The 14,910-nt window shown below is 43.4% G+C and overlaps 1 protein-coding gene across 4 annotated transcripts in view; it reads right to left on the bottom strand.

Annotated features, from left to right (window-relative positions):
• The window catches only part of lpp (LIM domain containing preferred translocation partner in lipoma), a 178,832-nt gene that overhangs the window by 87,922 nt on the left and 76,000 nt on the right, over nt 1-14,910 (bottom strand). For all 4 annotated transcript variants that reach the window (XM_030726934.1, XM_030726933.1, XM_030726936.1 and 1 more), the window contains 2 exons: nt 11,731-11,834; nt 6,032-6,154 (listed from right to left, as the gene is read on the bottom strand). In XM_030726934.1, the coding sequence (XP_030582794.1) occupies nt 6,032-6,154; nt 11,731-11,834 (227 nt within the window). The remainder of the gene's footprint in view (nt 1-6,031; nt 6,155-11,730; nt 11,835-14,910) is intronic.

The following is a 14,910-nucleotide window of genomic DNA, read 5'->3' as shown; positions in this document are numbered from 1 at the left end:
GTGATGTGCTTAGACAGGCCTACGCTGCACATTAGTAGGGCTGGTTGGGTTCAGATTGCAGTGCATCTCACTTGAAGGATTTAGCATGAACACACGCTCCTGCCTTCCCTCCAATCAGCTCGCCAAATAAAAACAGTCATTAAATATTCAAACAGGCTTTCAAACAAGCAGCAAGCCAACGAGGAAGCACACAGCCAATGAAGGCTGATGTTTGAATTCAAAAGCATCACTCTTCAAGTTTGGGATCACTTTGAAAAATAAGGTTTCCCACCTCAGCTCCACCCGGGCTCACACCCGAGGCTCGCTGAGGCTCAGCCTTTGTGGTTCTTATTGCAGGAAGAGCCACGTATGGGCCCACCACTCCAGCACAATTTCAGGGCCTAGTTCATAGCTGCTTTGTAAGCACAGTGCAGCTAAAGTAGCTAACACTGGTAAATGTGTGGCCACCTACACATCACACCTACAGCAGCTGCTCAGCCACGAAGCTCCCAGCACACAGTGTTTGTGCTGATGTTCCTGCCAGAGGAGGTTTGGAGCTCTGCAGTTCCTGAATCAGCAGAGCGTTGGTGACCTTCACCCACTGTGCGCCTCGGCCCTAAACGCTTCCACTTTACAATAATCCCACTCACAGCTGATCGGAGGAAAAATATTTAGCACGTCGACTCCAACAGATCATTACTGTGACCATCTTTATTTACTCAAACGATGCACAGCAACAATCTTCTTTTCATGTCAACAGTCAACATTTACCTTTTAGCATTTTTATTATTTGTTATGTGTTTAACTTTCCACTTGGACTAGTGGTCCCCTGGTGGGCAGTGTAGGTACTGCAGGTGAGTGAAAGTATTTCCATGAGGGAAAAAAAAAGAATTTTGAAAAACAAAATTTGTGATTTAATATAAATTGTCATTAAATATAAATAAATTAAAAATCCTTCATTTTTTTTGATCTGGAGCCTTTTGTTGACGTTTCCAACAGCATGAAAGAATTCAACCAGAGCAGCAAAGGAAAACTATTAACAGACAATCAGGCTCAACAAGCACAGTATGACATTTGGGAATGGCTGACGAGGAGCTTGTGTATGCAAAGAAAATGAATGTGAACAATGTGACCCCTGTTTTAGCTTCATTAGAGGACACTGTGCCTTTATTATGAGTATCTTACATGGAAGGCTCCAACCTCTTAATTACAGATAAATTCAAATCATTTCAAGGATGCTTTGCTGCTGCAGAGTTTATATGAGCGATTGTAACCTTGTTAGAAAGCTCCGGCAGGTGAAACTTGTTGAATAATAAAAAATCTGGTTATAAAAAGCTGCACCCTGGTGTTACCTATGTTATCTGAATATAGTGCATACCTTTTTTTGTCATGTCGTGGCAGGAACAGCAAAGGTGTAACTGATTATATTTAAACAATAAAAGCCAGTGAATCTATAGAAATGATTTACAATGAATAAAATAAATTGCCTTCAAAGCAACAAAGCCTTCAACACTCTGACAACAACGGTAAGAGAAGATGAAAGGAACGGTCTTCTATTAAGATGGTGTTGATGTGAGTCTGGTATCAGCAGAAATAACAGAAACCACTCAATAAAGACTAAAACAATATTATCAGTGTTTTCTTAATTTCTGCTGTCACAGGATGAAGCAGGCGAACTGCAGCACAAACTTAGTTAACTGTGTCAAATAACAAATGGCATCTAAGATGGAACTGGAGAGAGAACAAATGGGAATTATATAATGATCACATTTCATTACCCACTGTTATGCCACAGAGAATACCAACTAAAGCAAACAAAATTGTTTTGATGTCTGTGAAGCATCAGCGCCCGCTGAATGTTTGCAGGAATGCTACTTAGATTTTTATGAATGAGCAGCAACGTCCATTTCAATTTCATCAGGGAGGCGAGCACACATAAGGTCCCCTCTCTGATTCCAAATGTAGCGTCGGAGGGAAGGGTCCTCTCCGAGAAGCTTGGAGGCAGAGCACAGGGTGGTCTATTGATTTTGGAGAGCTGGCTGTGTGATTGCCTGTGTGCAGAAAGCTTAAATCAAGAGCACTCGTTACTCTTTGCTTATACAAGTGGAAGATTACTGTGCAGCAGTTGTACCAATGCTGGGCTATGAAACCTGGCCCATTACACACACACACACACACACACACACACACACACACACACACACACACACACACACACACACACCAGTGTTATGGTGTAGATGATGCATTGAAAAAGCCTGAGCATGGACTGACAGGAGCAGCTGGGCAGGGGAAAAGGTCAACCTGAGTTAATCAGCTAGAATCAGCATCAGCTGAGTGTGTGTGTGTGTGTGTGTGTGTGTGTGTGTGTGTGTGTGTGTGTGTGTGTGTGTGTGTGTGTGTGTGTGTGTGTGTGTGTGTGTGTGAGACACTAGAAAAATCAACAATCAAACAGAAAGCTAACTCTTTTCCACAAAGCGCTCAGAGAGGAAACAGCAAAGGGCACCATGATAGCAGAGAGATGCTGGGAAGCTGCGCAGCGTCTCATGATTAATACATGTCACAGAATGTATGTGCACACTGCTGAGACACAGGTGGTGCGGCATCCCACCCATAACCCCGAAAGCTCGCGGCAGATTATGATAAAAAATAAACACGCAGCGACTCTGACCCTCACAGGTAGAGCCAACACGACAGACATACATTAGTTAGTACGACACTGGGAAGCCGGCCTCTCACAGGCACGCATCAATTTTTCAAGTCATGTTGACAAAAGCTTTCAGGCTCCTGTTCTAATACATACTGCAGTCTTCTCTTCAGGAAAGGTATGCACTTATAAGATATTTTATTTAGGAAAAAAAGCCAGCAGCTGGAAGCTTCACATCCCGATGAAGTGCTTCCTGTTTTTACACGTGTATGTGTGCGCCCGCCATATGAACCCAAATACTTGTATGTGTGTTTATAAGAAAGACAAAGAAACACTGAAGCTTAATGTTCCCACACACTGTTAAAATTCATGACCCTGTAACTCTGACAGCACCTAGGGTATAAACAGCAGGGCTACAGTATACTGTGGACAGTGTACTGTACGGCTTTACACAGAGGAACTATAAAAATTATGTATACTGTTAAAAAGACGAGTTCCACACTTTAGGAAACTGGATTAGGAAGCTTTTAAGGAAAGTTTCAGTAAATGAGTCCAATGGAAATATTAATTCTGAGACTTTAGTCCATCAACACAATATTACCCCAAAAATTAATTATGAACGATGAGCCCCGATTGGCGGCTGCCTTCATGTCTGCGGCGCCGGGACCCTCAGAGTGGTTATTAGAAATGCACAAATACAGAGCCAACCACGTGGAGTTTTTATCTATACAGTCTTCATGCTAAGCTAGGCTAACTAGCTACTGGCTCCAGCTACATATTGGGTTTTGTCAGCATTTTTAATACAAACCACTGATAAGCCCCATAAATCCTGTACAGACACTCCTTATTTATAACTGATCTGACTGCCTCAGTGTGGGTGGGGTTGGTGGCTGCCATCATTCAGTTTAAACATCCATTCATTTGCTTAGCTGCTTATTCAACTCGGGGTCACCAGGAGGTGGGGTACACGTGGACGGGAGCAGGCTGCCAGTCCATCAGAGGGCTAACACAGACAGGCCGTCACCGACTGACCTGACACACGTCTCTGGACTGTGGGAGGAAGCCGGAGAACCCTGAGAGAACACGTAAACTCCACACAGACGGCCTCCAGCGGGCCGCTGGATTCAAACCCAGAACACTGCAACACTGCCCAGTCAGCAGCACATGGCTGAAAAGCTTATTTCAGCTGCAGAGACCCAGAGATATGGTGGAAAAGCTGTGGACCCAGCACAGTACAAGGGGATGGAGCAATAAAGCAGCACATTGATGCACAGTTTAACTATAAAACCAGCAAGAAAGCACCAAATCAATTACCATTGTCGCCCACCATAATCCAGGATTAATGGCCACGAGACCTGGGCATCACTGCCAGGAAACCAAAACCCCACCTTTAAGAGACGTAGCCCCTCCCCCCAAAATCATCCACCTTCTTCATCCAGATTTTACATTATACACATCAAACTGTGTAGCAGAATCATCAGAAATATGGTGTTGCTGGTGGGGGTGTTAATGTACAGTCTCATGATATGTACTAAAATATCTGGAAATCCATATTTCAGTGATTTTATCGAGTGTGCCCTTGAACAGGGCCCTGTTATCTACACCATCATCTTCTACAGCTACAATTATTTATCTTAAATACAAATTTGACTTTTCCACAATGAAAGAAGCAGCAAATGAACAAAGTGATAAACATTTTATTATATCTGGTTTAAAGCACCTTTGGTTGGATGAAGACTGAAATATCACTGACCACAGTATTAGTCCAGCCCTACATGAGCAGAGTTGTGTGTGTGCGTGCGGTCGTACTGCAGTGAGGACAGAGCAGCCGGAGCATCGCCCTCCTCAGACTGTGGGCCGCCCGCCTGTTAGCTCGTCTGTGCTGAACAAAGACGTCCGCTTCATTTGTCAAAGCAGCCTTTCGCCATATTTTATGAGCACATAATTTTGTGTTATTACAGCATCCCCACATGAGCACCATGAACACACTCTCTCACCACAACAGTAAGCATACTAGAAATCACCAAGTCAGGTTTTAGTTAGCGCCGTTAATGTGTATCATTTCAGAACCGCAGCGTTCACTTCCCTTCGGGCCGTGTCCGCTCTGCTTCCCTGTGTGGTGCAATAATTCGAACCATCCCTCTCCCTCCAGCCGGAGAGCCAAGAGTCACTTAACCGAAGGACGTGCACACTTGCAATCATCAGTCTTTTGTTTGGTTTTCCACACTTCCCCCACAACACCACGTTTCTCAGACTACTTGTAAACCGAACTTTGTCTCGTGCGATTTTCCAAAACCAACGTGTTTTTCCTGAACTCACAACAAAAGGTCAGTGGATATAAATATGAAGATTCAGACCATCAATAACTCATCAGCTTAAATAACTGCCTTACATGCTCGAATAAATAAAGCAGACAGCAGGCAGATGTTCTACCCCTTAAAGATCTGTCTGAACTCCAGTTTAGCTACATATCCGTGGAGTACGTGGGCCCGCAGAGAACGCCCTTTCAGGTATTTCATTTCTGCTCAAACGAGTCACCAGAGAAATGATGTGCATGTGTTCAGAGCCCCACTGAGCCTTCCTGCTCCAAACACAATTGGTTAAGGTTTTTTTATCCGCTTGTCCTACATTTATTGTGTGTCAAACAATTTAGTGAACTGCCCAAGGCTTTGACTTTTTGAAGTTGCCGTTAATATCGTTTAATATCAACTAATGATATAGGTCAAGACTCATTTTGTCATTACTGCATTTTTTTGAAGATGCAACACAATGATGTGTTTCCTGCAGAAATCTCCTCTGTATTTAGTATCATTCAGTCTTTAAAAGACATTTTTTACTTCACACAGTAGCAGCTAATGTTCCAAAGTGTGTCACTGATCCAAGTGTGGTTCAGAGCTGCTCCCATACTAACAGCCTGCTGCGTCCTCCCAACAAACTGTTACTATGAGTAAAGACATTAACTCTGCTTACGTAACATTTACTTGACAATATTAGTAAGCTAGCAGATCCAAGCATAAGCTACACAGTAAATGATGTGACTGTAATGCTTAAATTAAAGGGGCCTTACTTCCCTTTGGATTCTGGCACTGAATTCAAAATGAGCTAAAAGGAAAAAAGAAATGAGATTCTCATTTTTAACATTTTCTTGCTGTGACTTACAAATTATTGCGTCCTGTTTTTATTTGTTGTGAAGCCCAGTTTTGGAGTCAGAATAGTGACAGTTTGGAAAACCATCAGATGCTGTTTGTCGGAGGAAGGAAGGAAACCGGCTCGAACCGTCTCAGCACCCGAGAAAATCACCGCATTAAAATCAGATTTGCAGACTCATCGGTGTATGTGTGTTTGTGTAAATGTGTGTGTGTGTGTGTGTGTGTGTGTGTACACGTGTGTGTGTTGGCGACGTACTTGTGCGGTCCGTGGCTTGTAGGGCGAGCTGCTCTCCAGGTCGGCCAGTATGCTGGTGAGGGAGTCGATCTCTGCGTCCAGGCTGGAACGCCGTTCTTCCAGCGTCTTTTCCGGTCCTTTCACCTGTGAGAACACAACCAAAACACCTCGTTCACTCATTCAGACTTTTTTGCACACATAATACTGTTTATCATTAAAAAGGATGATTAAAAACACATTTGCGTAGAATTCTTTGGAACCATTTTTAAAATAACTGCCAAAATCTCTGAGCAGCTTCCTGGAGGAACTTTTCTTTTTCTGGCTGACCCTAAAAATGCTGCCTCCACTGCACTTCAGCATGATGGTATTGGTTGGTTAAATCTATGGTATAGTTACATCATAGCCATATAACAAACACCAAGTCCCAGTGAAGCAGATGGCACCAAATCTGATTGGTCTGTCTGATATAAATCTGTAAATATGTTATACTGACAGCACAGTGACACAGCTGCCAAACTGTAATATCCTGTGACTGTATTCTTTAGGCAACATTGTGCCAACCTGTTGTTTTCTCTCTTTTATAGCTCAGTCCTGAAGTCTTCTCTCTCTCCTGCCTCTCAGTACAAGTAACTTTTTTTCAGTATTTAGCGGCTCCAGCAGAAAAAGTTCAGTTTGGTTTGTGATACATAACAAATATAACCATCAGCATGTGTACCGCGGCGTAGGCTCTCCTGGGATTCAGCACAGGAGAATAACTCAAGCTTCAGTGAGGTGACGAGCAGTTTTGGGGTTCTTGGGTCCTGGTTCATCAGACTAGACACTCTTTATCCTCATGATGCTAAATCCAAGTGGGTTATCATTTGCCTCGAGTGGTGTCCGCAGTTCTCACATCTTTGCAGAGGACTGAGAACATCGAGGCCTGTGTGGCTGGTTGCTCTGGTACTTCCAGACCTCTTCCATTTCATAATTACTGAGGCCACAGAGCTCCTGGGAACCCTGACAGGAACCAGAACTGGGCGATTTTCAGACTCCTCAGCCCTGACCGGTGAGCGGCCGGTCAGCCTCACGGATGTTTGATTATGAGTTCGTCCAGTGCATTGGCATTTACCATTAGCAAGCTAATGCTAATTAGCCCCCACCCCCAACACACACATGTGCTGGGCTGAAATGTTTTCTGGCTTGAACCCTGTAAGTAACACGCAGACAATAGCACAGGTAAATAGTGGTGTGCACACTCACAGCCATGTGCTAACATGTTCTTAGCATGGAAGCTCTTCTCTGAGTGAAGTCTCATTAAAAAGCCACCACAAAAACATTCATCACAACAAACCTAATCAGACACTTAAACCACCCTCACCCGGCCAAACACGGCATTTTAAAGGAGCTAAAGAAAGCAAAGTGGCTAAAGCTAAAGCTATCCAGAGCTCAGAGCGGTATCAAGTCAGCAGCCTCAGTATGAGCAACAGAGAGAAAGAGAGAAAAGGGTCGATGTCCTGTTATGTGGTGAAGTTATGAACACAGTGGAAGATGATATTTGTTATGTTCTTATATATCTGTTGGATCAGCTTTGCTGTGCTGAGATAAACTGTCAGGTATTTTTATATTTATATAATTATTATTATCAGAAGGAAAACTGTAGTTGGTAAAATTGGGCAGGTTGCACTTAAAATGTGAGACAGAATAAGGGGAATGTGGCAGCGACGCGCCTGCACTGAAGTACAAACCAACAGAAATTAATCAGCACTGTTGCAACCAAATTACTGACTTCAGCCTGGGCGGGGTACAGCCGGGGGCCGAAGGGTTAAGTTTCTGTCACCAGATGCTATCACTGACACCCCCCCCAAACACACACACTCTTCTGAAACTTTGGTTTACAGTTTCTAAGTTCATGCTTCACCTTGACCTCAGACAGTCCTTTGAAACATCAGCAGCAGAGACTCTCAGAGAGAAACACGGTGAGAAATAAGCAGCGCATTGTATGAAAGACAACTTTCATAATGTGCTGCACTATTCACCTGCTTTCACTGCTCTGGGATTTACAGTATCTCATTCTTCATGCATTATTCATCGCAGTCTCATCCAGCAATATCTCAAATAAAAAGGTCAATTCTTTAAAATCAAAGTCAAACGTTTTTTTATTCCATATTTTAAAACGTGCTCTGCAGAGGATGTTAAGAATTGCTGTGATTTTTATTTCACTCGGTTATTATCAGAGGAAGCTTGAAAGCATCAGTAACAGGATCACTGCAGCAGCAGCAGCCACTGATTTATTCATCCACATTTTTTCTGTTTCACTTCAGAGAAAAATGCAACCTCGACATATGAAAAGACACAAACTATTTAATCAAAAGAAAAACTGATGCACACAAATCTGGAAAAGTAGTTAAAATGATCTGACCGATAGTGGCACCCGGTTTTCTACAAAATTCCCGGGAATTTCTCCATGGAATGACAGATATATTTTTAGTCTTCTGAACTATGCTGCAACTGCAAGAAGACTTCTTGCAATTGCCTGCGGGGGCTTTTTGAGTTGGCTGGATCAGTGACTGCTTCTTATTCTAATGTTATGTGTTTGGATTACCTGTCACAGTCTATTACAGGCAGGGCTCGCCTCCATTTGGAGCAGAGCTGCTGCTTAAAGACATCTAAGGCAATCACGAGCGGGGTAAACAAAGCAGAACACTAATGGCTCGTCTCAAATCGACAAAAGCAAAAACGAGCAAACTTGTTTAACGGCGATAACGAGAAGGATGAAAGGAAACACGGCACACTTGATGCTGTGTAGGACTTCACCGTGTAGGGCTTCATAATGTGGACTACAGCCAGGACGAGAGGTTTCTTCCTCTCTCTCCTGCTAAAGGTCTCAGCTTTTATGTGTCATAATCCAGACACGTCCCTCTGCCAGGGGGATAAAAACACGAGCCAAACATCTTTTAAGTAAAATACCATTAAATCACTGATTTATTCATTCACTGTGCAGAATTTCTGCACTGAAGCCTGGAGAAAAGGAGACATTTTGATTGATATCTATCCGTTTCTCTGTTCTCCTCTGCTCTGGCTGCAGGACACATAATTAAGATACCCGTGGTGTTTTAAGGAATTAGACTGCAGGCCAGAAAGACTCTGCAGTCAATGTGATAGGAAAAGAGAAGTTAGAGATGAATACAGGAAAGCACTTTTTAAACTAATTGGGGACAGAATTTCTTATGTAATTTCAGGCCTTGAAAATCTTTAACTCTTCTAAAGAAAAATCCCAACAAAAAGGAATGAATGCTTATGTTCAGGTAATCCATTATATTTGACAGCTGTTCTGCCAAAACCACGTGGGCTATTCACAGAAGAAGAAAAACTATAATATTCATCTTCCAAATTGGTTATTTTTCTACAGGTTTGCATTTTAAGCTGTGAGAACAGAGCAGTCTGAGTTAAAGGGCCGTATCATGCAAATTTAAAGGTTTATATTTATATTCTGGGGCTTTTCTTCTACATGTCTGCATGATTTACAATTCAAAAGGAACTCTTTATATATCTTATCCAGACCACAGCTGATGCAGTCCATCAGTTCAGCCACCTCTTTAGTTCCTGTCACTTTAAGGCCCCAGTGGTGATTCCTGGTACTGCAAGCAAAAATGCTAAAGATGGCCACGATCAGGGACGTCTGCGATGCCTCTGCAAATCAGGTCAGTTTACAGTGCTGTAAAACTTCCTCGGCACCTTCAAAGGTGGGTTTGTTTGCGTGACATAATCACTTTAAGTCTACGGGCTCAGTGGGAACTCAATCACCAGTGGACATGGACCAGGCTGCTAACCTTCACTGGAGTTAGCTTTGGGTCAGGCGTCCAGTTCTGCTTCATTAATACAGACTTTGCATCTCTTTCCACAACATTTTTCCAAATCCATGAACACGGGTTTGCGCAGGATCAAAATCCAAGGCATGCGAGTGGAGAGAGCGAACAAGTTTAACATCAGCGTCTGCTAAGTGGATGGTGAGCATGGACGAATGGAGGTGAAGGTATCAGGGACTCACAGGGAGCACTTTGTTCTTTAACTGATCCAGACAGAAAACGTGGAGGGAAGGAGGTCTGATGCCATGGAGCCACGAGTGACTCACATTTAGTTTTGGAGCATTAACAATGTACAGACATCGTAACGGTGTATATTTGATGGAAGATCACAAAAAGGCCAAAGTGCCACGAGTCACCTTCAAACAAATCCATCCTACTGAAGAGACCCCTACAGGAAGTGGGAATATTTTCTTCTGCAGCTCTTAAAGTCTCACATTTGAGGCAAAGCTTTAAAATCCATGTTTGCATGATACTGAAATCCCACTGGAATATTTTAATAGCTGTTTAAGAAGAGCCATGCAAAGCATGGAGAATCTGCTCTAATGATGGTACATGCAGTTAGCAAATGTGTACATACTGTTATTGTACAGCAGAAAGATGCTGAATAAAACTCTGGAAAACCGACTGAGACGTGCAGAAGCACCTGTTTGATGCAGACACAGAGCCTGATTATTCCCAGTTACACTGATTTTCAGAGGATTTTCACCCAGAGGATTCAGAGGGCTTTGACATGCACAAACCTCCTGCAAAGGTCTTTCAAGAAGAAGTCATGAATTTGAGCCAAAGGATTAATAAGAAACACCGGCACAAACCCAGGAGATATTTTTTAAATGATTTGTGACGATCTAGAGTGGATTCAGGTTTTACTCGGTCATCGTTTTTTTCTGTAAATATGTCGATGTGTCCCCGTCTCTAGGGATCTCCAGGGGACCTGGAGTTTAGGTAACTGGTTTAGTAAAACCTAGTAAACACAGCCGAAGGGATCGGCCATCATTCCATGAAGAAGCTTGGAAGTGGAAGTTTGGGAATCTGTTTTCTCACATTTCTAAGGAGTCAGTCCTGTTGCCGGCTTCTTCCTCACTGCTCCTCACGTGTGTCTGCCGACTCTGACGGCCTTAAAGCAGAGCAGCTCTGAGCTCTGCTCACCCGACGTTCCCGCGGTTAAACAAAACCAGGAAATTCGGAACTCCAGGAGACATCACACTACACCTTTTAACATAACTGCAGAACTCTGATAGTGTTTCAGACTACATGAAGGTCACAGCACAGCATGACTGCATGTATACTGAGTTTTATACTTGCTGTGTTTACAGTTTGTGTGGGAAGAGCGGTGAATTTACATGCAGTGCATAACTTATTTGAATTATGCAACATTCTGTCTCCAAACTCACAAAGGAAGCATTCATTTAGGAGAGAAAACTGGTCGGATCAAATGAGGGGCTTGGAGAGGGAGATTTTTTCTTTCTGCTTGCAGTGAACAAAGGAATGTGAAGCACTTGGAGGATTTTCATAGCGGAGGTCGAGCACAGAGCGTCAGTCAGAGCGCCGAGGCCAGAACTCCCAGGAGGGCCAAATGCCTGTGGGTATTTATGACCAGCAAAGCACAGAAAAGTGACCAGGCTCCACCAATAGATGTCAGCCTTCCATCCTTCCTGCATCAGAGCCCTCACAAATGTTTGTGTGTGGGTCCGTGAGTGAGGAGCAGCTGGCTCCGGGCAGCGTGTGGAGCTGGACGTCTCTGCAGTTGGCTGCAGCTCAAATGGTGGACTTGGTACATGAACTCAGTGGAACGCTCGGGGCTGTCTTTGCTCTCTGTGCCGAGTCTTCGAGAGTTACTGACAACCAAGAAAATATAACAACAGCAGCTCCTCTCACCTGGTAATCGTACGAGTTCACCAGCAGCGGAGGAGGGAAGGAACCAGGGGAGGACGGGAAGCCAGTTGACTCTTCGACAGGTGGCGGAGGGGGAGGGTAGTCCGCTGGGATGGACACACACACACACACACACACACAGACACACACACACACAAACACACCAAGAAAAACAAAAACGGCTCATTAAATACTTCCCCTTTTTTCTACAGACAAACTGTCACAATGGTGAAAGAACAGACACATTGTGAATAAACACAGAAAAGAAAGGAAACTTATTTTTTTAATCATTTTATTTCCGGCGCCGTGCAGAGAGCACTGAGAAAGTTCCCATGATGCTCTGCAGATTACACAGTAAGCCTGCCCAGCTCACACATAAATGAGGTTTTTATTATTTATCACTAAACATTTAAAAACTTTGTTTTTAACTGTGCCCCCCCCATTTCTACTGAGCACTTTAGCACCTTTCAGCTCTTTGTTCTGGGTTTCCGGCCCACAGTTTGCTTCACTGATCTCAGTACTGCTGAGATCGATCTGCTGCCTGACACGGAGCAGCACCAGAACCAGTTCCACTAGAAATGATCTTCGGCCCAAAACTGACCCCCAACCACCATCAGGGGCTACCTGGGGGGCTGATGCAGCTAACACATGCTGTCCACCATTATTTTCTTCCAACTTGCACTGTTTAACATTCGGTTCCTCTAACTTATCAAAATGTGAGATGATCCTCACACTGAGGCAGATCCGGCTCCACACCAGCACCCCGAGCGTGGAAACGAGGGGAAGCACGCTGAAGAGCCAGACGTGTCCCTGAGGAGTCAGTGGAGCCCTTAACTGAGCTAAAATACAGGAAATCATCACTCAAAACAAATACTAATATGAACCCGTTTACCTGCAGGACAGGTAGACAGGTACCTGTCTGCTAACATGAGGGCTGCTTACACAAAAACACAGTGTTTGTTCAGTGCAGCAGCATTTTTATTATTAAAGGGAACTCAGGAGCCAAGTGGAAACAAACACTGCGTTTTACTTTGTGACGCAGCAGGATATAATTGATTATTATGACTTTGATTTAAGTAGCTTGAAACACAGTAACCACATTTTGTCATTAAGGTGTTAAAGCTGCTGAAAGATGCTGTGTGAGACATTTAATGGACAGTGCATGTTTTTAAGACCAGCATCTGTGCTGAGAAATGAGTTGATGAAGATTTATTATTAGATCATAATTCATCATCATTTGTGTGAACTGCAAAAAGAGGTCATACAGACTTTAAAAACAGGAGAGGGCGACTGAATGAGACAAAGGAGCGGAGCCTCGTTATCCCACGTCAGTGGACTGACACACATAATTGCAGCAATTTGGTTAACTAAGACGTCCTAATGCGGAGCGAGCATGTTTGTTTCCCCTCTCCCTAAAACTGAAATTCGAATAGTGTGTTACAGACGGTTAGACTAGGTGTTTGCCGTGCCAGACGCGGAGAAACAAGCTAAATTTGTAGTTGTGAAGTCCACGCTAATCCAAGGATTGCATCCCGCCACATGTTTCAGACAGGATAAGGAGTTACGTGCCAAATTAAATTCTGATTTGGCTTCTCTCGGCACAGGACTTAAGACTGAATCATTTGGCCATGTACTTCTAAGTACCAAACCAGACATGAGCTTTGCAAATTAAAGGCTTTTATGAGACGTAATGGGAATTTGTTCCAATGCTAAGACTTTGATGAGTCCTGTTCAGAAATTCCATTTGCATTCCATGGCTTTTATCTGTTTTCATTAGAATCTAATTGATGTCATCAGTGTAGTTTATCCAAGGCAGCTGACCAAATTAATTAAGCGTGGTTTTCAGTCGCCTCAACAAAACAGCAGAAAGAGGGAAACAGGACTTGAAGACGAGAGATAATGCAGCACGGGTAAAATTGGACACGTCTGCGTCTTCAGCATTACTACATTCAAGAAACTGTGAGCATTGCATTGAACATTCCCTCTGGGTACTCGAGGCCCTCCATGTGAATTGTTTATATAATAACCTTGTGACCTCCACTAAAACTCCAGAGTGTAACAGCGCCTCTAAACCTCTGGGAGAGAAAATAAAATATGCTGCTCGACAACAAGGCTCCGGCCCGCCCGCCCGCCCCTCCTGCTCCAGCACAGATCCGTTTTACCAGAATATAAGCCACTTGTAACTTGCGGCTTACAGAGAATTAAATCATTAGGTTGCATGTACATTTCTCTCAAACATCAAAGATGTTTTGGATTCATCATTTCAGGAAACACAAGAGCTGTAAATGTTTTATTGAAAAGGTCTTACAGCTCCGTGTGGAACAGTGGAAAGCAAGACTTGGAGCAGGAACAGGGGTCATTAAGCATCTTTGCTCAAAGGATCTTTCTGGTTATTTTCCCCCTTGACCTAATTTTTTCCTTCCATCCGTCATCGTGCCAGTCATTTAGGACTGAATCATGTTAATATGCTAACATTAAAAAAACTGTTTGCACCCCTGGTAGTCTTTTCAAGGAAACCCATTTTCACTCAGTAAAAAAAATGCACTCAGCCTTGGAGATGTTTGCAGCTGATTCAGGGTCAGGAAAGAATTAAGTGGCATGGCGTATTTCCATAATTGAACATTCTTTTATAAGAGGAATGATCTCACTTTGAATATGCATCACCTGTGAGGATCTTCAGAGCACCATTCAAATAATCATGAACTTACCAGCTTCAGCTTGCACGTCTTCAAAGCTAAAAACAGTTAAAGCCATGAACATTCTTGCTGATGGCCAGCAGGGGGCGACTCCTCTGGTTGAAAAAGGAGTCCGACTGTATAGAAGCCAATAGGAAAATGACCCGTACCGCTGACTTGATCTATAACCACAGTACACACTGTCCTGATAGGCTTGTGGTCTCAATCAGTAGCTTTAAGTCTTATTTATCAGGACACAAAGATTATGTTATGACCTATCATTATAATTAGAGTCCACAAGGACAGTAAAGGGCGGGCCTACTTTATGACCGCTAACCAACGCTGGCTAAAACACAAACTTCCAACATTTTCAGTAATTTGCTGCAAATTTCATCACGGGGCAAGTGTCAGTTAAATCAGCAACTCAGGCTAAGGCCTCAATCACACAACTAGAGACCAACTGGCACCTGCAGGCTGCTAGGAAGGAATGTGTATTCCCTGACTAGTG

The sequence above is a fragment of the Archocentrus centrarchus genome, chromosome 4 (assembly GCF_007364275.1).
Source record: "Archocentrus centrarchus isolate MPI-CPG fArcCen1 chromosome 4, fArcCen1, whole genome shotgun sequence".
NCBI classification, from domain to species: Eukaryota; Metazoa; Chordata; class Actinopteri; order Cichliformes; family Cichlidae; genus Archocentrus; species Archocentrus centrarchus.
The sequence above is the reverse complement of the archived record's forward strand: the minus strand, read 5'-3'. Positions and strand labels throughout refer to the sequence as shown.